We start from the raw sequence: 21,207 nt of genomic DNA, 5'->3' as shown, positions 1-21,207 counted from the left end.
CTGCTGAGCTGATCACGTGTGTGGGGGGATTGTCACATTGTTTGAATCTGTGATAGACATAGATGTCTTCACTAGAAACATGCTGCAGGGGGAAGGGAAAAACCTCGATGAAAAGGTTCAGTTTCTTTTGAATCCTGGTTGTATCCATCTTTAAATCTCAGTGGGAATTCAGCTGGGGTCAAGCTGGCACCTGACCTTGTTACCTCATTTGAATGTAAAATCTCCACCCAGAGGAGGTACCAAAGTGTGTCTTTTAGATCATGGGGTTGTTTGAAGAAGGCTTCATATGTGCTAGCATGTGCAGAGAGGATCTCTCTGACCTCAACAATGATGCTATAATGTTGCAGGCTTCATGACTCTGTAAACTGCATAAAACCTAGAAACCTTTTGTGTTCTTTGCTTCTGAAAATTGATGCCGCAGCAACAATAAACAATTCTTTTATTTCACCCTACCTTTCTCCTCTTGTGTCCTAATTGGGCCAGGGCTCAGCAGAACATAACTGGTGTAATGTTCCCTAGACACATCAGGGGCAGAGTTAAGGGGACTGGAAATGAAGAAGGGCACCCCCAGACCCCAACCCCTGTTCAGTGAGCCAACCTGTAGGTGATGGGGGCTGGCAGAGAAAGGAGAGGATGAGAAGAAAAGGGGCCAGGGGCTCTGAGTAATGGGCAGATGGGATGCAAAGACCTCTGACAGCTGGAGCCCCGTCTGTAGGAGTATCAGCTTTGAATGGGCATTGGTGGGCAGGTTGTCTGAGGCATGGGCTTTGCATGCTGCTCAGAGCGTCTTCCCTGCTTTCCTTATTTTCTTTTCATGTGCCTTTCCTTCTTCTTTGCTGAGCCAATAGGCTCAGAAACAGATTTAGGGCTCTCACATTTGCTGCCTTCTTGCTTGCTTGCCTGCGTTGCTGGTTCTAAAGCACCCCGAATTCCTGCTCTTAAATAGACCGAAGGAGGCTTTCTACCCTCCTTGACTCTCACGGGCAGAGGAGAGGTCTCAGCCGACTGTGTGTGTGTGCGCGCGCGCACACACGCGCTGGTGACTAATTGTTGTGAATCTCAGTTGTGATTATTATATCACACTTATTAAATGCAGGGCTTGCACAATGAAGAGGCAGAGGCAGTTGCTTACTGAAAATAAAGATTTACTAGCTATAAAAGAAGGGAAGGGTAAACTTGGATACAAAAATAAGAAAATACCTTACTAAATGGCTGGCTCCATTAGCTAGCTTCTGCTTGACTATCACATAGCTAATAATCTACCAGATAGCATGTGCAGAGAGAGAACAAAGAATATATATCTATATCCTACCTGGGACCCGCATGTATCTCATGCTGGGTCTCTTTAACCAATAGGGGTCAATTACCTGGTCACTGACTTCTGACCTCACTAACTAATTAGCATGCAAAACATTAACTCCTTCATTACTGGATTGTGTGACTAGCACTTGCCAAATACCAACACTGAGGCTAAGATCTGTCCCTTAATCCAGTATCCAGCCACCCGCAATCATCAACTGATTCCACCCAGCACATTGGAAGCTGCTTTTCTGTTCACACCAGTCAACAGAATGGGGCATAAAAATGCTTCTGAATTCAGACAGTTGAGGTGACACTAAAGCTTCGAACTTTGGAAACATAAAGGGTTAAAACTCTGCTTAGAAGTACGCTATCCGTTGCTGGTGCAAATGTTCTCCCCTCCCCGTCAAGTTTCTAGTCTGTTAACACTGGCCATTTCTGCTCGGCACAATTATACCAGATTATAATCGGTATTTTATAACCTGGGTCTATTTTATCCCTGTTTCTCTCTTTGCATGGGTGCCTGTTTCTGTGAAGGAGCCGTGTTAAGACCGGGAGGAAATAATCCAATTTCTTGTCGAAGTCTTTCACGGCCAGATTCAACTGGTTCTGGTGGGTTTTTCAGGCTGTGTGGCCGTGGTCTGGTGGATCTTGTTCCTAACATTTCACCTGCATCTGTGGCTGGCATCTTCAGAGGTGTATCACAGAGGGAAGTCTGTTACACACTGTGTCCAGTGAGAAGGGAATGTTTTAGTGGCGTATATATTGTCCTTGTCCCACAGACCTACATTGCCCCTGCCACCCGGGGCTACTGCTAGGATCTTCCCGTCTCTATTCTTGCCGGGGGGAGGGGGCTTACAAATTGGAGCTTTCAACAATTCTGCAGCAAGCCAAGTCACCAATCCCCTCCCCACCCTGTACTGTTATCAAGAGCCATCTTTTAAAATACATTTGAATTAGAGGTTTCTTCAAAGCACCCACAAAGCCCATTTAGTTGTATGCACCTGAACTCAGTGAATCGTTTGTGGCTTGTCAGCTGTCAAGAAGGGGTCCAGCTAAAGAGAACTTTCCAGCCGAACCAGGTGCAGAGTGCTTTCCAGTCCTGGCGTATTTTCCTTGGTGTTTTTATTAGGCTTTACTAAAGAACATCCACGTCAGCAGAGAACCTTCTGGACGGGAAGAGCCACCTGCTCGTTCCACTTAGGAGGGGTCAGTTCAAGCTAAGTCTAGAAGGTTCCGTAAGGGCAACCTCTGGATTGGGGTCCCCAGGGCATGGCCAGGGTTTTGCACGAAGGGTCACCAGCATAGCAGCAACCCTCCCTGTCTTTCATTCCTTATTCCACTATCCCTCCTCTACCATTCTGCGCCTTCGAGAATTTGCCGGTTCTTCTGCACAACTAAAGCCATCGGCAAACAACGAAAGTGCCAAGCAGGACCAGTACGCATATGTAGAGAGATAGCTTTGCTGCTACACGCTGCTGCTCGCACCAGCCAAGCTGTAACTGTTTTAAATGACTTTCTAATTTTTCTCAATAAAACTCTGTTTTTCTTTTACTGGTGTGAGTTTACTGGCCAAACTTAGGCTGTTTCCGCATGGGCGGATACGAAAAGCCCCTTATCTGGAAAACTGCATCCCTGGGGAGGAGTTCGCATGATAGGGTGCTGCCGTACGCAGCAGCGCCGTCAAACCCCAGCCAAGGTCGCGAAGGCGCTGCTTTCGAACCCTGCTCAGGGAGTGAGGTTTTTGCAAAGCAGTGTCTTTCCGCTGGCGTGGTGCGAACAGCACCGGTGGGAAGACGCTGTTTTCCCCATTCCCTCCACTCACTTCTTCTGGCAGCTTCGCTCTGGCTGCCCTCCGACCCCTGGAGGTCAGAGGGTAGCATGGGCGTATCCCTCCAGCCCTCCAGAGCAACGCTGCCAGAAGTGAGTGGAGGGGACTGAAGGAGAGACAGCTCCGTGCGGAGCCACCTTTCATGCTGGGGAGGAAATTGGGGCTGCTCGCACGCTACGGTGTGAACAGCCCCCGAGCCTCCACCGGCATAAGTTATGTGCATAAGCCTGTTTCCGCGCCAGCGCCCCGGCGGAGTTGTGGCAAAGTGCCATCCTGAGAGCACCTCTTTGTCCCTCCCACCGGTTCAAGAGAATCAACCAGATCAGCCACCTTTTGAGCAAGATCAAAGATGAACGGGAGGATATCGGAAACCACTTCTGAGACAATCTCCCAGCTGGGGTGGGGGGCTTCATTTTCAAAACACATGCTCTTTCCTTGGCCAAAAGACGTACAGAGCCAGATGGGCAAACGACAAAATCTAACCCTCAAAGCAAGAAAAACCTGCTATTTAAATCATCTGAATGCTTTTCTGAGGCTTCTGTTCTGTTTTTTCCTATTGTCTCCCAACATACAAAGAAGAATACCCAGTGGTGTATCTGGGGGGAGGGGGAGGGAAGTCATTTGACCCAAGTACCATCCTCCTGGGTCAAGGGGGCATATTTTGACCCCCTCCAGCCTGAACTCAACCCTTGGCTAAGCTCCCCACTGCCACCTCCCCCAGCAAAACTCCCTGCCACCATGCAGGGCGGGGTAAGTGGTACGGCTTCCCTCCCTCCCGGCTTCCTTTCTGGCTTATCGGAAGAAGCCAGGAGGCAGGGAGACTGTGCTTGCTGACTCACTCGCTTACCTGCCCTGTGTGGCCTTGGAGCGAATCAGAGGCTCTGGGTCACTGGAAGGCACACAGGATGACCAAGTACGTGAGCAAGAGGTATGGCCATGGGGTGGGGACGGACACAGGGAGAGTTTGGCAATGGGGCAGGGAGTTTTGCTAGAGGGCTGGGCACCATTTCATAGTGGTATACCACTGGGGAAATCAGCCAAAGCCCTTCAAGGACTCCCTCAGCCCTGACCTATGGTAGGCAGGTGTGGTTGCCACAACTGGACAGACAGATGGTCCAGGCTTTTCCAAATACCAGAAGGTCTCTAGCTGCACCCTTCAGGTGAACAAGTTTGGTCTAAAATTCTAAATACCCTTAAGAGGCAGAAAGCTCCTCTGAGCACAATGGGACTTTCTTCTCAGGATGAACACGGCTTAGATTTACTGCATGGTTATTTCAGCAGAGGTGCCTGCAAATTGTTGGAGAGAGAGACTGACCAAAAATTTTTTGGCCAGCCTCTCAGCAAGAGAGCCTGATCAAAAATCATCCAGAGAGATTCATGATAAGAGTTGGGATCTTCATGATCCTGGCCCAAAAGCTCTAACCACTGGGACCCATTGGCTCTCAGTACTGGTGCTGAGAAGCTTTTTACTTCCAGTGACCCATCTAAAGCTTCACTATATTCTAGGTATGAACAGAGATGATGGTTTCCTCACCCATCCACAGTGATTAATTTAGCCAAACTGGGAAGCTGTTGGTATTTGCAAGTTTCTATCACAATCAGTCGCAAAAAGATTAATATCTGCTTGTATGTAAACAAGATGCTGAGCCGGTGATATTGTAATGAGTTCACTTATTGATTAGCTATTGGCCAGTCAGATAGCCATTGCTCATATGTTAGTGAGCACGTACATCAGAAGTCACAAGGTTCACTTGTTATCTTTGTTCTAGCAGAATAGACTAGAGGGCGTGAACAGAGAGAAGTAGGGCGTGTAGTCAAGATGTAGTCTTGTGTACAGTTAGTACTGTAAATACATACAGCATTTATTTGTTATTATTCCATGTAACTCTACCCTTTTAGTTAGTAAACTTTTATATAAAGCAACTCATAGTATCTGGCTCTCAAAGCATCTCCTAACTCTGCCTATTAAGTATCTCTTATGCGCATATCACAACAGAGGCCAACAACGACCATGGCTGGGAACATGCCAATCGATTGTGTATCTATCTGAGGGCAGCACTCTACCCCAAGGACAGCTTAGACCCAGGTGAGTCCCAACAGCATGCTGGCACACCCCCACCCTTCAGTGAAGCCCAGGCCATGGGAGCACCTGCCCTTGAAGCCATTCTAGTGGCTGTCCTAACTACTTCTTGTGGTAGAGAGTTCCACAGGTCTGGCAGAGAGCTCTATACACCCCCACTCCACCCCGTCATACTCCCACCCAAATGAAGAAGTCCCCCAAACTTCCCCCAAACTTCTGCTGCCCTCCTCCCCAGCAGGTACTCCCATCATGGGGAAACAGAATCACCCCGGTGCTCCCAGACAGATGGTGCACTGAAGGGAGAAATATCACACTGGGGCAGGGGCATAATGCCCATTGGCAAGGTGGGCAGCTGCCCAGGGCACCACCTTGCGGGGGGCATCAAATTGCAGGGTTCGTTTTTGGATATTTTTAGTGGTTTTCCATTTTTGGCCTGCAGATGGCACAGTTTTTAGGCTAGTGGCACCAAAATTTCAGCGTATCATCAGGAGACTGTCCTTATGCTTCCCCCCATGTTTGGTGAGGTTTGGTTCAGGGAGTCCAAAGTTATGGACTCCCAAAGGGGGTGCCCCTATCTCCCATTGTTTCCAATGGGAGCTACTAGGACAGTGATGGCGAACCTATGGCACGGGTGCCAGAGGTGGCACTCGGAGCACTCTCTGTGGGCACGCACACACAGAGTTCGTCATGTGGGGTGCAGAAAATCACCCCCCCACAAACACACACACATCTAGGCCAGCCATGGCTACTGAGCACGACATGCGCGCACTGCGGTGAGGGGGGTCGCAGAGGAGGCAGAGATGCTAGAGAGGCACAGAGCGGTGCGCACGGGACTTGCTGGAGGCTAGAGCAGGCTTGCCCCTGTTCGAGCAGGTGGGCAGGGGAAGAGGGAGCCAACCGTTTTTTCTAAACTAAAACCTCAGCATTCAGGTTAAATTGCCGGGTTGGCACTTTGCGATAAATAAGTGGGGTTTGGGTTGCAATTTGGGCACTCGGTCTCAAAAAGGTTCGCCATCACTGTACTAGGAGATGGGGGCTTCAGTTTTGAGGGTCCATAACTTTGCCCCCCCTGAACCAAACTGCACCAAACCTGGGGGGTATCATTAGGGCAGTCTCCTGATGAGACCATGAAAGTTTTGAGACGGTGCCTTCAGAAATGTGCCCCCCCCCCCAGCGTGCAACCCCCATTGACAGCAATGCAGAAAACTCAATGCAGAACAAAGATTCTTGGGCAAATTTCTGGGATGTTCCTGCAGGGGGTGTATTTTTGGATGTATCAGCACCAACATTTCAGGGTATCATCTGGAGACTGTCATGATGGCACCCCCCCGGTTTGGTGCAGTTTGGTTCAGGGGGGGGGGGCAAAGTTATGGACCCTCAAAACTGTAGCCCCATCTCCTATTAGCTCCCATTGGGAACAATGGGGGATGGGGCACCCCCTTTGGGAGTCCATAACTTTGGACTCCTTGAACCAAACCTCTCCAAACTTGGGGGGTAGCATAAGGACAGTCTCCTGATGATACGCTGAAATTGTGGTGCTGATTTGTCTAAAACTGCACCTCCTGCAGGCACCACTGTCCTGGTGCAAAAAAAATTGGCTTGGGTGGAGTGGCCGCCCATGGGGGGGGGGGGGGCATCCAACTCAGGTTTTGCCCAGGGCTACAGTTTGCCTCATTATGCCCCTGCACTGGGGTGGGGGTGTCCATCTTTTCCTGTTAACTTCCCCCCTGCAGACCTTTGCCCAAGAAAGCAAGGCAGCCGCTGCCTTGCCCTTCCTCGAAGCACTGAACAAAGGGGGGCTTTACAAAGAGTTCTAGACTGAGAACCCCCACCCCCGTTTTAAGCCATTGCTTTGTGCATTAGCCCATTGCAAATTCTGCCCCTCCCCACCACCTCCAGCAGATGGGGGAGATTTGGGCCCCTGGACTTACTCACCAGAGCACCCCACCAGTAGGAGGGCAACGCTGCCCAGGAACCAGAGGAACTCTCTCAGGGACCAGTTCATCTTGATCCAACTGTGCAGCCCATAGAAGCAGGTCCGTGAGGGATTCGGGAAAGAGTCGAAGAAGGGACTTTAACCCAAGAACTGGTGATGGAGGCTTCCCCACCTTGTCTTGCCTAAGCTGGCAAGATTCGTATAAGATATCTTCCGCTTCTACAACAGCAGCTGTGTGAGGCAGTTGTCAGCAAGTACAAAGTTTAAAGTGCAGAGAAAGAGAAGAAACAGAAAAAGACACAGGGGTTGATTACAGACAGGGAGGTTTCTGTGACTTCAAAGAGAACTGGCCATGGAGGTTTTGTTTTGGGGAGTTTTGCCCAGTGTTACTCATAGTCCCTTTCCCTGCTCCTGTCCTTGTGTTTGCCTCAGAGTTTTCAATGCAGGCTCCAGGGTACTCCCACCCGCCTAAGCCAGTTGGGCCCACTTGCTTTTTTACTTGTGTTTATGGGAGGGCAACATTCACTTGTTTTGGGGGGTTCTCTTTCAGGCATGAGTGTTTTAAGCTTACTTCCAGCTCACCTGCTGTGTATCCTACATAGTGAATTCGGATGAATTGTGGGGAAGGGTTCCAGCATTTTGGACTGAATTGAGTTGAGTTTTTGGAATTCTGCATTGGATTTTTTTTTCAATCTATCGACGAACAAGTCCAGCTTTCCTTCTGGTACAGCAGGACTATGACAGCTTGTGATTTGGCTGCTATGCCTGTGTTGATACACTCTAGGATTGCATTAAACTTTTTTGATGCTGCATCACACTGGCTACACATGTTTAACTTCCTGTCCACCCATACTCCAAGAAGAAGAGGGAGCAGCAGGAGGAGTTTGGATTTTTATCCTGCCTGTTATTACAGGAAACAGTAATAGCTATGTGCTTGTGCCCTCACATAGTTAGGGCTAACTTCCTGGCTGGAGGTTGGTGAGCTTGAGGCCAATCGGGTAATATGCCTATTGCCCAGCTGCAGAAAGTCCAAAGGCCCATTGCTAGGCAACTGTGATAAGGGTGATCTTCCCCGTAAACACAATTAAGCTAAGGCAGTGATTCTCAACCAGGGTTCCGTGGTACCCTGGGGTACCATGAGCACGTCCCAGGGATACCCTGACAATGCTACGCCTGCCCCCCCCACCGGAATCAAATGGATTTTGAAGGGGCGGGGGTAGGGGGGGTGGAAACCTCATGGGCTTCCTTTAAACAACATTTAAAACAGCATTGTTTTATTTGCCTAAATGTTACCGCGCTGCTCTGGGTAACACTTTCCTTATTCAGAGGTATCCCGCTCTCGGCAGCGCCCAGGAACCCAAGCAAGACCCGACACGGCTCGGATAAATAAAATGGATTTATTGAGATGCTGACCTAAGTGTCAGCACCTCCGTTCCGCACAGCAACTGCACTGCCTAGCAGCCTTACAACACCTTAAGTACACTTTCTCCCGTCGGGAGCCCGGGAGAAATGAAAGACAGCCCACCACCATTCATTAACAGAATTCAAAAAAACCAATCATTCATTTGCAACATGCAGGAACCAATCAGAGTCCGATAGGCATCCCCTTCTTGAGTTTCGCGCCAGAGTAGGGCGAGGCGATGACGTGTCCACTGGCTGGAAAACACAAAGGCTTCCCCAGATGTCCGAAGTCAGGGAGCGGAGAGAGATGACGAAAACCTCCTTATCTGCCGGCTGACGGGATTAGGCAGGGCGAGGCGCTTCAGCTGAGGTCTCCTTTTGTCCGCGTGCATCAGGAACCTTTACACGTGAATAGGATGGGCCCAGGTGGAGCGGAGGTGGCTCTCTGCCTTGGGCCAAGGAGGTTCCATACAGTCACAAATACAAGGAAACTTACAAATCCTATTTTCCTATCTAATACAGTTGGTTTCTACCTAGCTAACACAGAGAATAAGACAACTTTAACTTTTAATTCGAACACAGCCCAGAAGTGGGGGAGTTTCACTTCTGGCTCCGCTATCATAAATGCAGTGTGGATTGGGGGGGGGGTAGATTTAAAGGGAGCTTTCCCTTTAAATCCCCCCAAATCCATGCCGAATTTAGGCAAACAAACAACGTGGCTGTCAATGCTGCTTTCCCTCCCCTCCCCTCCCCCTGCTTGCCACTCCCCCCACCTACAGGCCAAAAAAGGAAAAAACCCTAAAAAATGCAAAAAAAAAATTCAAATGAACCTCAAAGGTACCCTGAGATATGAAGAGCGAGGTCAAGAGTACCACGACATTGAAAAGGTTGGGAAACACTGAGCTAAGGCCTGAGTGTTTCGAACTAGATGAGAACGGGGAGGAGAGGGGGAGCAAGGCCAATAAAGCACCAACAAGTTTCCAAGCTCTTCAGAGCTGGTTTGGGAAAAGTTTGGTTCTTGTTTGCTAATCACTAATAAGGACTTCTATGACCAACATCAGAGTGTTTACTGAGCAAGGCTCATTGACCTAATACATACTTTCCCTTGTGTAAGAAGTCTCAGAGTGATTTACAAACTCCTTTCCTTCCTCTCTCAACAATAGACACCTTCTACGGTAGGTGGGGTTGAGAGAGTTCTGAGAGAACTGTGATTCGACCAAGGTCACCCAGCAGGGTTCATGTGTAGGATCAGGGAAACAAATCCACTTAACCAGATAAGAGTTTGCCATTCATGTGGAGGAGTGGGGAATCAAATCTAGATCTCCAGATTACAGTATATTACTCATAACCACTACACCATGCTAGTTCTCAAGATCTTGTTCATAGACACTGCTACTCAATAGTATATCCCCCATCCGATATGTGCTGCATTTTTGTAGAGCACTTATCCTTGTGGAATTGCATCTTGTTCTCATCTCCCTGTTTTTCCAGTGAGTTCAAAACGTGTTGAATTCTATCTCTATTTTGAGGTGTGTTTGCTGCTCCTCCCAATTAGGCATTTAACAAGTAGTCCCTCCAACCCCCACGCAGATAATTTATAAAAAATATTGAAAAGTACTGGGCCCAGAACCAAACTCTGTGGCACTCCATTGGACTCCTCCCCCTATTCCAATGAAATGCCACTGAAAACTACCCTTTGAGTTCGTTCCCCAACTAGTTCCCCATTCACCTAACTATCCTGGAGTCCAGTCTACAGTTCTCTAGTTTATTCATCAGGACTTCGTGGGGAACCTATCAAAGTTTAATAAAATACAGGTAAACAACATGAACATCATTCCCTTGATCCTCCAAGCTCATCACTCGATTATAGGAGGAAACGAGGTTGGTCTGGCAGGACCTGTTGGGAATAAATCCGTGTTGACTTCCTTTCTGATGCTTGCAGATTGATCTTTTTAAAATCTGCTCTAGTATCTTCCCTGGGACAGAGGTCAAACTGACTGGCCTGTTTGAAAATGGGAATAACATTTGCCCTCCTGCAGTCTTGTGGCCAAGGACGTAGATAAGGAGGGGGGTTCCCTCACCCCCCCATTACATGTCCGAAGCTCCGCCCCCATTTGTGTTTTTTTGTATTTTTAGTGTTTTTTTCGGTTTTGGGCCTGTAGGGGGCGCAGCTTTTAGGTAAGCAACACCAAAATTTCAGGGATTTTTTTAGGAGACTCTCCTGATGATACCACCCAGGTTTGGTGAGATTTGATTCAGGGGGTCCAAAGTTATGGACTCCCAAAGGGGGTGCCCCATCCCCCATTGTTTCCAATGGGGGCTATACTTTTGAGGGTCCATAACTTTGGACCCGCTGAACCAAACTTCACTGATGATACCTGGGTGGTATCATCAGGAGAGTCTCCTGAAGATATCCTGAAAGTTTGGTGCTGCTAGCTTAACAAATGCATCCCTGACCAGAGGCGTAGCCAGGAGAAATGGAGCCCGGGGCAAAAATCTGAGTTTTGCGCCCCCCCCCCCTCCCCGACCAAACAACATTTTTTGCAACAGGTCATCTCAAAGTCACCATCACATTATAGAACATGCCCCAACACACAAATCTGAACACACCTAGGGCTCTCTAGTTTAAACAACATTGAAAGTGATGCAATTTTTTGAAGGGGGGGAATCCACCCTGAAACAGCATCACTTTTAATGTTGTTTAAACTAGAGAGCCCAGATTCTCCTTTTAAATCCACCTTAAAGGGAGACTCTGGGCTCCCAAGTTTAAACAACATTGAAAGTGATGCTGTTTCAGAGTAGATTCCCCACCCCTCACCCCAAACAGCATCACTTCCAACATTGTTGTGGGTTTTCCAGGCTGTATGGCTCTGGTCTGGTAATCCTTGCTCCTGATGTTTCACCTGCATCTGTGGCTTGCATCTTCAGAGGTGTATCACAGAGAGAAGTCTGTAACACACTGTGTCCAGACTTCTCTCTGTGATACACCACTGAAGATGCCAGCCAGAGATGCGGGTGAAACGTCAGGAACAAGATCTACCAGACCACGGCCACACAGCCTGGAAAACCCACAACAACCAGTTGAATCTGGTTGTGAAAGCCTTCAACAATACTTTCAATTTTTTTTAAATCTAGGGAGCCCAGATTCTCCCTTTAAAGATTTAAAGAAAGAACCTGGGGAAAATTTGAGGGTGCCTGTCAGGGGAGCAATGTTTAAGCTAACAGTTCCAAAATTTTCAGCTATCTTCAGAAGACTCTCCTGATGAAACCACCCAGGCTTAGTGAAGTTTAATTCAGGGGGTCCAAAGTTATGGATCCTCAAAATGGTAGCCCCATCTACATGGAGGATGGGGTCACCCCCTTTGGGGGTCCATAACTTTGGACCCCCTGCACCAAACTTCACCAAACTTGGCTGGTATCATCAGGAGAGTCACCTGACGATAGCCTGAAATTTTGGTACCGCTAGTCTAAAAACCGCACCCCCTGCAGGCCAAAAATGGAAAAAACACTAAAAATACAAAAAGCCACAAACGAGCCTGCAATTTTTGTGCCCCCCACAAGCGGGTGCCCAGGGCACTTGTCCCCGGATGCCCCCATTGTAGCTACGACTCTGCTGCCCCCATATATTCTTCTCCTGTCTCACTCATGCCGACTCGACTAAACTTATATTGTGCTAATAGCCTTAATTCTCAATGGGACCGTTATGATCGCACAACAAAATGCAGTCGTGAATGATCGGTAGAAGTTAAATTCTCCTCTCAAGCCCAGCTCTCTGTGCCTCTGCTTGCAGAGGTGTGGTGGACGGTGGTTAGAAACTGGGCTTTACCTTTTGGAGAGCTACTTAATTGTTTATAAGAGCCTTGGAAGACAGCAATCACAAAATGTCAGCTTGTTAGGTACAGCCAGTCACAGACTGACAGGATGGTCATCATGGTGAAATTGGTTTCCAGTTCCTTATTTGCATTTTCTAGTTCCTTCTTCATGAGTCCAAACACAAATATTGGGGGAAACTGTAAAGCTCTGTACCCCAAAATAAGGGTTGGACTACCATATATCCTACACCAGTGGTGGCAAACCTTTGGCACTCCAGATGTTATGGACTACAATTCCCATTGAAGCCTCCTGCCAGCATGGCCAATTGGCCATGCTGGCAGGGGCTGATGTAAATGTGAGTCCTGCTAACACCTGGAGTGCCAAAGGAGTTCTGCCACTTCACTGTTCCATACCCTTGTTTTCCAAATGGACCTATTGTGTTGACTGATCCATTGCCCAGTTTTTTTTTATGTGTGTGACCTGCTTCAAAATGGAGTGCCCCAAGGACAAATGCAATTGCAGAAACGGGGGTGGGGGGATTGCACTCCAAAATAATATTTGGACCACAGTGGTGCCTGGGGCTTGTCATTCCAATCCTAGAACAGTGTCTCTCCAACCAGAGACCCATTCTGTATTTTCATTGCAACTTCAGCATTGAATGCCAGCATCTTCCTTTGTTCCCAGCAATCCAGCCATTCGTTTCATTACATCCCTGCCTGTGCTAGTTGGATTTGGGGAGATTGCCCTCCTGGTAGGGTAACCTCTAACTGTGGGTTCTGTGGGGCAGAACTTGGAAGAAGGAGTTGCAAAGAACTAAATTTTAAAACAAGATGGTTTACTTCCTTAACAAATAACACTTTTAACATTAACATTTAACTTTTTACCAATTTACAGTCCTTTCTAGGTTGTGACATTTCAAGTCCTTATCTTGACAATCTACTGATAAATGCCAAGTCCAATTCTTCCTGCTGGTGGTTGGCTTATGAAGACTTCAGCGGCTTGGTGAATGGGATCCAAGATGATGAAGGAACCACCCAGGTTTAGTGAAGTTTAATTCAGGGGGTCCAAAGTTATGGTCCATCTACTATTAGCTCCCATTGGAAACAATGGAGGATGGGGTCACCCCCTTTGGGAGCCCATAACTTTGGACCCCCTGAACCAAACGAACTCCCATCAATTACATGCATAGCAAGCCCTGATACAATAAATTCTAACATTTACAAAAAGAGCAAAAATAAACAACTCCCTTCCCACTAGTTCCCAACAACTTTGCGGTTCCCTTAAACAAGGTGTTAAGAGCTTATCAAGAATTAAATCAAGGTCCCAGCCTGATAGCCTTGCTTCCCCCAACTTCACCAGTTTTTGCAGCCTTCTGCTGCTCTGAGTCTCCGCCCCTTTCTGGGTCAACCCATTCTGAAAGCTCAGTCTCTTAGTTGCCCATGCTAGTACCGTGTTTCCCCGAATATAAGACAGTGTCTTATATTAATTTTTGCTCCCAAAGATGCGCTATGTTTTATTTTCAGGGGATGTCTTATTTTTCTGTGTTCTGTTCATCGGGCATGCTTCCAAACAAAAACTTTGCTATGTCTTACTTTCGGGGGATGCCTTATATTTCACACTTCAGCAAAACCTCTACTATGTCTTATTTTTCGGGGATGTCTTATATTAGGGGAAACAGGGTAGTAAGTGCTGGATTCCACCCCAGATCCAAGAGGCATTTCACACCGACACTGGGACCATCCCATTTGCAAACTCCTGATGTGCAAATGGGAAAGTCTGCCTTCCATTGGAGGGGGCCGCGTGCGAGGTCACGCTCCCATCCCAAAAGATTTGCCTTCTGTCGCAGGCCCCTTTTTGAGACAGAGTTTTGTTTTGTTCTGGTTTTGCAGCTCAGCCGCGCCCTGTTTTGGGCCCGCGGGGGATGCCGCAGCTGGAAGTCATTTGCAGGACGGGAAACGCTGCGCTTAGTGACAGCTTTCAAAAAAATGCGGGAGAAAGGAACTGATCCTCCCTTTTGGTCTCTCTTCCCTTCCCAGAGGCAGCCATGGCAGCCGGGGGGCCCGTCCAGGAGCTGTGCGAGGAAGCCTCTTGCTCCATCTGCCTGGACTTCTTCAGGGATCCCGTCATGATCCCCGAGTGCGGCCACACTTTCTGCCGGGCCTGCCTGACCCACAGCTGGGGGGACTTGCAGGGGGCCGAGGCTTCCTGCCCCCAATGCAGAGGACCGGCGAAGGAGGGGACCCTCCGGCCCAACTATCAGCTGGCCAACTTTGTGGAAATAATCCAGAAACTCCATCCGCAGGAGGAGGCTTCCCAAGAAATGTGGGTGAGTAAGAAATCGGGGGAGGGATGCTTTCTCCCATTCTTGCACGTGGCTTCACGTTTCCAGCTAGTGAGAAACTCTCTCAAGCTTGTGGTCGCTGCTGCTTGCTGGGTTGCAACTGATAATAGAATATAAAAGGCAAATATGCAGTGCAATATTATTCCCCACCCACCCAGCCCCACCATAAATTGACTGTGCAATAGTTTGTTGTGCCAGCTTTCAGTCCTCGTTTTAATCACATTTTTTCTGTGCTCCAGTTAACTGGGCTTTCAGTAAGAAGAGTTTGAAGAGTTTGGATTTATATCCCCCCTTTCTCTCCTGCAGGAGACTCAAAGGGGCTGACAATCTCCTTGCCCTTCCCCCCTCACAACAAACACCCTGTGAGGTGGGTGGGGCTGAGAGAGCTCAGAAGAGCTGTGACTAGCCCAAGGTCACCCAGCTGGCGTGTGTGGGAGTGGACAGGCTAATCTGAATTCCCCAGATAAGCCTCCACAGCTCCGGCGGCAGAGCGGGGAATCAAACCCGGTTCCTCCAGATTAGATATATGAGCTCTTAACCTCCTGCGCCACTGCTGCTCTCAGTAAATGCCTGTTCCTCACTTCATTCAATGCCTGTTCTTGATCTTCGTTCACATAATCAGCCAGTGCGTGTTTCTCCTCCGCTGTTTGCTTTACTTGCAGCAACCCTCCGCCACCAGATCTCCAGGGCAGGGATAGTCTATGTGGGTGTAAGGTAGGGGTGGCCAACCTATGGTGCTGCAGATGTTCATGGACTACAATTCCCATCAGCCCCTGCCAGCATGGCCAACGAACATCAGGAGCACCGTAGGTTAGCCACCCCTGGTATAAGGCATAGTGAATTGTCACAAGCTTCCAATTTTTTCCATCCATTGCATCCAAATCAGCCACAGGGAGCAGCAGTGGTGTAGTGGCTAAGAGCAGTGGCTAAGAGCAGGTGCACTCTGATCTGGAGGAACCAGGTTTGATTCCCAGCTCTGCCACTTGAGTTGTGGAGGCTTATCTGGGGAATTCAGATTAGCCTGTACACTCCCACACACGCCAGCTGGGTGACCTTGGGCTAGTCACAGTTCCTCGGAGCTCTCTCAGCCCCACCTATCTCACAGGGTGTTTGTTGTGAGGGGGGAAGGGCAAGGAGATTGTAAGCCCCTTTGAGTCTCCTACAGGAGAGAAAGGGGGGATATAAATCCAAAACTCTTCTCTTCTTCTCTTCTTATGATTCCAAGGGTGTACCTGATGACCGGTATAGCCCAGGTTTTGATGGCTTTGATGGTGTTCCAGCCCTTTAATTTGGATTTCAACATTTTCCTGACAGGCTGACCCTCTGGGTGTATTCTCTGCTGGCCACAGTCTTCACTTGCCCGAGCTTGATGTTATCCTGCTGCAAAATGCCCAGGTAATTATAGGCTGCCTCTTGGTTGCACTTGGTTAAGTTGGCCATCAGGCATTTCTCTGCCGTCGCTCTCAGTGGTCTTGCCCCTCTTTATTGCCGCAGTATTCTTATTCAAAATATGGAAGAAACTAAGATACCAGGAGAGCAATCTCCCCAAATCCAACTCAAGTTAACTCACATCAGAATAATCATCACCAGCTCATTGTGCCAGTATCAGAATTGTCAGTTGTTCGTAATGTTAATGGTATTGTCTGGAGAGCCATCTAGACGAAGATGTTGTCTGTGAGAAGGCGAATGGGCTGGTTTGGTGTTAGATCTTGAAAGGCAGCTTAACAATCCACTAGGGTCCCACAGGTCGTTTCCCCACTTACCTGCTGCTGCGCCATTTTCCCCTGAAAAAAGGGGTCCCCCCGGCACTTCCTTCTTTACCCAGGGCGGGCGCATAACGCGAGTCAGCCTCTCGACGCTAGCTGCTGTCGTGCAAGGCCAGCGCTAAGCGCTGCTCCTGGCTTCCTCGAAACGGCGCCTTTTGATGACCTCGCGCGGGGTCGTGGGGAAGCCCGAGAGCGTGCCAGAAATGACGCGCGCTGGGAGTAGCGCGCAGCAACCTTTGGTCGAGGTAAGTGGGGAAACGACCGCTGTTTTCCTGCAGTACCAGCTCCTTCCACATTTGGATCCATGTTGGGAGGTTTGTCATATTAATAAAAGCTTAATAAGACTTGTGTAAATTTCCACCAACCCTTGCTGAGAGGAGACGTCGTGGGACCTGGTTTATTAGTGGATGGGGGGGGGGGGGTGATAAAAAAAGAAAATAGGGGTGCCTCCAGCTCACTGACCGCTACTTTCCAAAACAGAGGATGGCCAGGAGGCAAAAAAGCAAAAAGTCAACAATTCCAAGACCCTCCGATCAATGATAACAATGAGTACAGGTTACCTAGATAGTAAACTCAGACTTGGGGAACCCAATTGGGAAATAAAGAGGAGCAGCAGTGGCGTAGGAGGTTAAGAGCTCATGTCTCTAATCTGGATGAACCGGGTTTGATTCCCAGCTCTGCCACCTGAGCTGTGGAGGCTTATCTGGGGAATTCAGATTAGCCTGGGCACTCCCACACACGCCAGCTGGGTGACCTTGGGCTAGTCACAGCTTCTCGGAGCTCTCTCAGCCCCACCTACCTCACAGGGTGTTTGTTGTGAGGGGGGAAGGGCAAGGAGATTGTCAGCTCCTTTGAGTCTCCTGCAGGAGAGAAAGGGGGGGTATAAATCCAAACTCTTCTTCTTCTTCTTCTTCTTCTTGACTGGCCCTCCATGATGGTGCTGCTTTTGGGGCTCTGGGTGTGGCTGCTGATCTCTGGAGGCACCTTCTCGGGCTTCCCTGTTCTCTGCCCCGGGACCCAGGTAGCTCCTCTCTCCCTATTTTCCCTCAGAACCCAATTTTTCTTCAGTTCCCACCCCCCTCAGCTCACTGTCTGGGGAAACCCCCTTCCCAACTCCCAACTGAAGGCCAAACCCCATAGGGTTACACTTGGCTACATCCAGTTTTTATATCTAACTGTTTTTGTTTTGATTTTTCTACCAAACAAGGTTCTAATTATATGTAGTCATAACAAGGAGAGACACAGTTATGGGGCGAAGTGTAACCTATCCTGTTTCCTTGTTTTGGGCCTCAGGCAATGGTGGCCGGTAGAAAAGGGAGAGTTTGCCAGAAGCACCAGGAGCCGCTGAAGCTCTTCTGCAAGGATGACGAAGCCCTCATCTGTGTGGTCTGTGACCGATCCAAGGAGCACAGAGATCACAAGACCGTTCCTCTCGAGGAGGCCTCCCAAGAATACAAGGTAGGAAATCAACAAGATGGAAGCTGGTGAGAAAGAGTTGGGGATCCTTCCCTTCTCCTTGGCCTCTTTGTGAGGAAACTACCTGCAGGTTCCGCCTCAGCCTCTGGGCCCAAATTGGGGAGTGGACACAGCTCTTTCCTGCCTCCCTTCTGGCTTGGTGGCTCCCTAAGGCATTGCTTCCTGCCCCCTGTCGAGGCTAGTGGGGGGTCATAAGATAAAGTGGGGACTCACTTCCTGTCTGGCTGTGTTGTTGTCTGGCCAACCCATTGCATGCCTGAGCTAGGAGGGAGAGCCTCCTGACTCCCAGTTTTAATCTTTTCCCACACACATACTGCTTTTCTCCTGATTTCACTTGCTGCCCAGTATGTGTTCCCCAGTTACACACAGTAGCTGTAGGGGAACAGTTCCCATCAGTTTTGGGGGTCGGTGGGTGGGTGGGAGGGCTATGCATGAAACTGCTTTATTTTGAGTCAGACCCTTGCTCTGCCCAAGACCACTGACTGGCAGCGGATCTCCAGGGACTCAGGTGGAGGTAAACCAGAAGTACCATACATTCCAAATACAAAAACAGGATCATTGTTATATATCATGTAAAACATGGATTAAAAATGTAGCAACTGCTTCAGAAATTTCTACATGAGGGCTGTTCAATAGCTGAGACATTTTTAGTTTGTCTGAGAGAAACATAAATTCTAAAGGTAGTAAAGCTCCCAGATCGGTTCTAATATCATTATACCTCGAACAGTAAAGCAGGATATGAGGGATTGAGTCCATAGCGTTGGGACAGTACCGACAACAACGCTCACTTTGTGGGATGTTAAGGAAACGACCTTGAAGATAGACAGAGGGGAATGAGTTGCACCTTGCTCTTGTCATGACCCAGCTGCACTTATAATTATCAAGCTGTTCTAAATATACAGCAGGGCTAGATTTCGGGGGTGTGATCCCAAAATATAGAGGGGAACAGGAGCTTTGTGCAGCACTCAGGAGAGATTGGTATTCCTGGTCGTACAGTCTGATCTTTAGATGATGGTAAATTTCCGTGGTGGTAAGCATATGAAGAGACTCCCATGAGAAACCCAAGGAGAAGATTTTTTTTTTCAATATGGAGCCACCACTTCGAAAGCTGAAGCTCCCTCATTTCTAGCAAAGATAAACTTTTTGGATCTGTGTTAATTCCTGCCTGTTCATTTCACCTGGAGATGCCGGAGAGTCCACCCAGGACTTCCTGCATGCCAAACGGATGCTCTCCCACTGGGCCATGTAAGACGTGGGGTGGAATGATGGACAGGAGGTAAAGACTGGAGTCAGTCTCTATGCTGCAACATTCTTTGCATCTTTGTGTTCATCGTGGGTCTCAGAAGGGGAATGGGGCACCGTCCCCATGAGAAGGCTATCTATGTTCAGCATTTGGGATGTGTTATTGAAGATCGCATTATGCATGTAGGGAAGTTACATCAAGTTTGACCCTTACTGACTTTTCTGCTTCATGGACCCTTTATAATAAACACCTGAAAAAGGAACCAGTCTCAGTTTCGGGTCTCTCCACCCCCAGACTCACTTCTGCAGCTGTCTGGAGATGCTGAAGAAGGAGAGAGAAAGAGTCGCGGCGTGTCAAGCAGACATAGAGAAGGAAAGCCGAGATTTGCTCGTAAGTGTCGCTATGGCTGAGAAGTGAACAGCTTCTGAAACTAGTATTGGGGGAGGAGTGGCAGAAAATAGCAGAAAAATCCATCCATGAGGTACCCTCCACCCCCAGTTTGGAGGTTCTGTGCACAGACTGTCAGTATTCAGCAGACCAGACCCCCAAAGGTAGACTTAATGTTGCAATTATAAACAGAAGTGTACCCATGCAGTGGGACTGGGGATGGTCCGAAATGGCCCACTCTTGGTGCCCCTGGGCTTCGAGATGGTTCCTGAGGGCTGCCTAGTAGGTGCACTGCCCCTGGCTGTTCATCCAGATCTAGAAATGCCCCCCATCCTTTATTTTTTGTTCTTGGTTGATTCTGTTTGGATCAGAATCATCTGACTTTCCAAGGTGCTCTCTGTTCCAGGATGAGCCCCGGGGCAGATGATCCCTCATTTGGCCCTTTATGCATGCACTACTTACCCCAGGGCTATTTGCTTCACTGTGGGGGTTTCCCCCACTTTTTTGTTCACACCTGCGATTCTCCTGCTGTGAAGTGACCTTAGCTGAGTTAATCCACCATTTTGCCTGCCTGCCACTTCTCTGTTCTCTTCACGCAACTTCTGACTGAAGAGCTTGCCTGATGCCTTTCTTTTCTTTGTGCCGTCTGAGGTCAGCATGATTTAAAAAAAAATAGCCCTTCTGATCCTTCCAAAGCAGTGGCTGAAAGGGGCGGCGAATTGCTGTGGCGTGGGCAGGGGAAGGCAGGGAGGAGTGAGAAGATCTGAAGGAAGCAAAATGCATGGTGATCCCCTTTGCTCCTCTTGCAAAGGGAGAGAAAAAGTTGTTCTTTCAAAGCTTTTGGAAACTTTGGGGATTCTCTAATCTGAGAATATGGTGACTGCCAAAGTGGGGAAAACATATACCGGTATGTAACTGAGAATCCAACCCAAAAGGAATGCATGTTCAGTGTGAAGAACACAGGGGCCCCTTCCGGACACACGAGATGACTCAGGTTCAACTCGTGTCGGCGGAATTGTACCTCAACTCGAGTCCTCCCGTTCCTCCGCACAGTAGCCAACTTGTGTCTCCGGAGCCGAGCTCAGAGGGCGGGACCACCTCCCTGCGCTGCGTTCCGATTGGTTGCTGAGTCCCCCGTTCTGCGCATGCCCAAAGCTTTTTGCGCCGCCACAAGTCTCCCCTTCTGCGCATGGGCGAAATATTTAGCTGTGATTGGCTAGATGGCAGAGTCGAGTCGACGGAGATTCCGCACTCCGTCGGCTTCGGCTCGAAAGAAATCTGAGTCCGCTTTAAGTCGACTCAACTCCCCAGTCGAGCTCAGAAATTCAACGGCGAGAGGGGGGTGAGTCGAGTCAGACACGAGTCCGACACTACGTCTGTGCGGAGGACTCGGGTCGGACTCAAGTTGATCTAAGGTTGACTCCTACAATGCGGAAGGGGCCTGAGTAAATGGCCATAGTCCTCTGTGGCTGAAAGAAACTGTCCTGGAGTTTGAGTGAGTTAAAACTTTGGCCCTCAGGATGGTCCATGAAAACCTTTCTTTCCCCCTGCCAAACGTTGACATGATCTCTGCAAAAGGTGAAATTGCTCCTGAAGAACCTCTTCTTGCCTGCAAAGACCAGCTGTGTTCATTT

The 21,207-nt window shown here is 48.8% G+C and overlaps 1 protein-coding gene across 1 annotated transcript in view; it reads left to right on the top strand.

The window, feature by feature from the left end:
* The window catches only part of LOC125428646 (E3 ubiquitin-protein ligase TRIM7-like), a 178,791-nt gene that overhangs the window by 148,898 nt on the left and 8,686 nt on the right, over window positions 1–21,207 (top strand). The window contains exons 4-7 of the mRNA XM_048489111.1: window positions 14,397–14,686; window positions 16,016–16,096; window positions 17,761–17,925; window positions 19,481–19,576. Coding sequence (XP_048345068.1) covers window positions 14,397–14,686; window positions 16,016–16,096; window positions 17,761–17,925; window positions 19,481–19,576 — 632 coding nt within the window. The remainder of the gene's footprint in view (window positions 1–14,396; window positions 14,687–16,015; window positions 16,097–17,760; window positions 17,926–19,480; window positions 19,577–21,207) is intronic.

This window comes from Sphaerodactylus townsendi, linkage group LG03, assembly GCF_021028975.2.
Source record: "Sphaerodactylus townsendi isolate TG3544 linkage group LG03, MPM_Stown_v2.3, whole genome shotgun sequence".
In the NCBI taxonomy this organism is placed as follows: Eukaryota; Metazoa; Chordata; class Lepidosauria; order Squamata; family Sphaerodactylidae; genus Sphaerodactylus; species Sphaerodactylus townsendi.
Note: the sequence above shows the minus strand (reverse complement) of the source record. Positions and strands in the feature narration are given on the sequence as shown.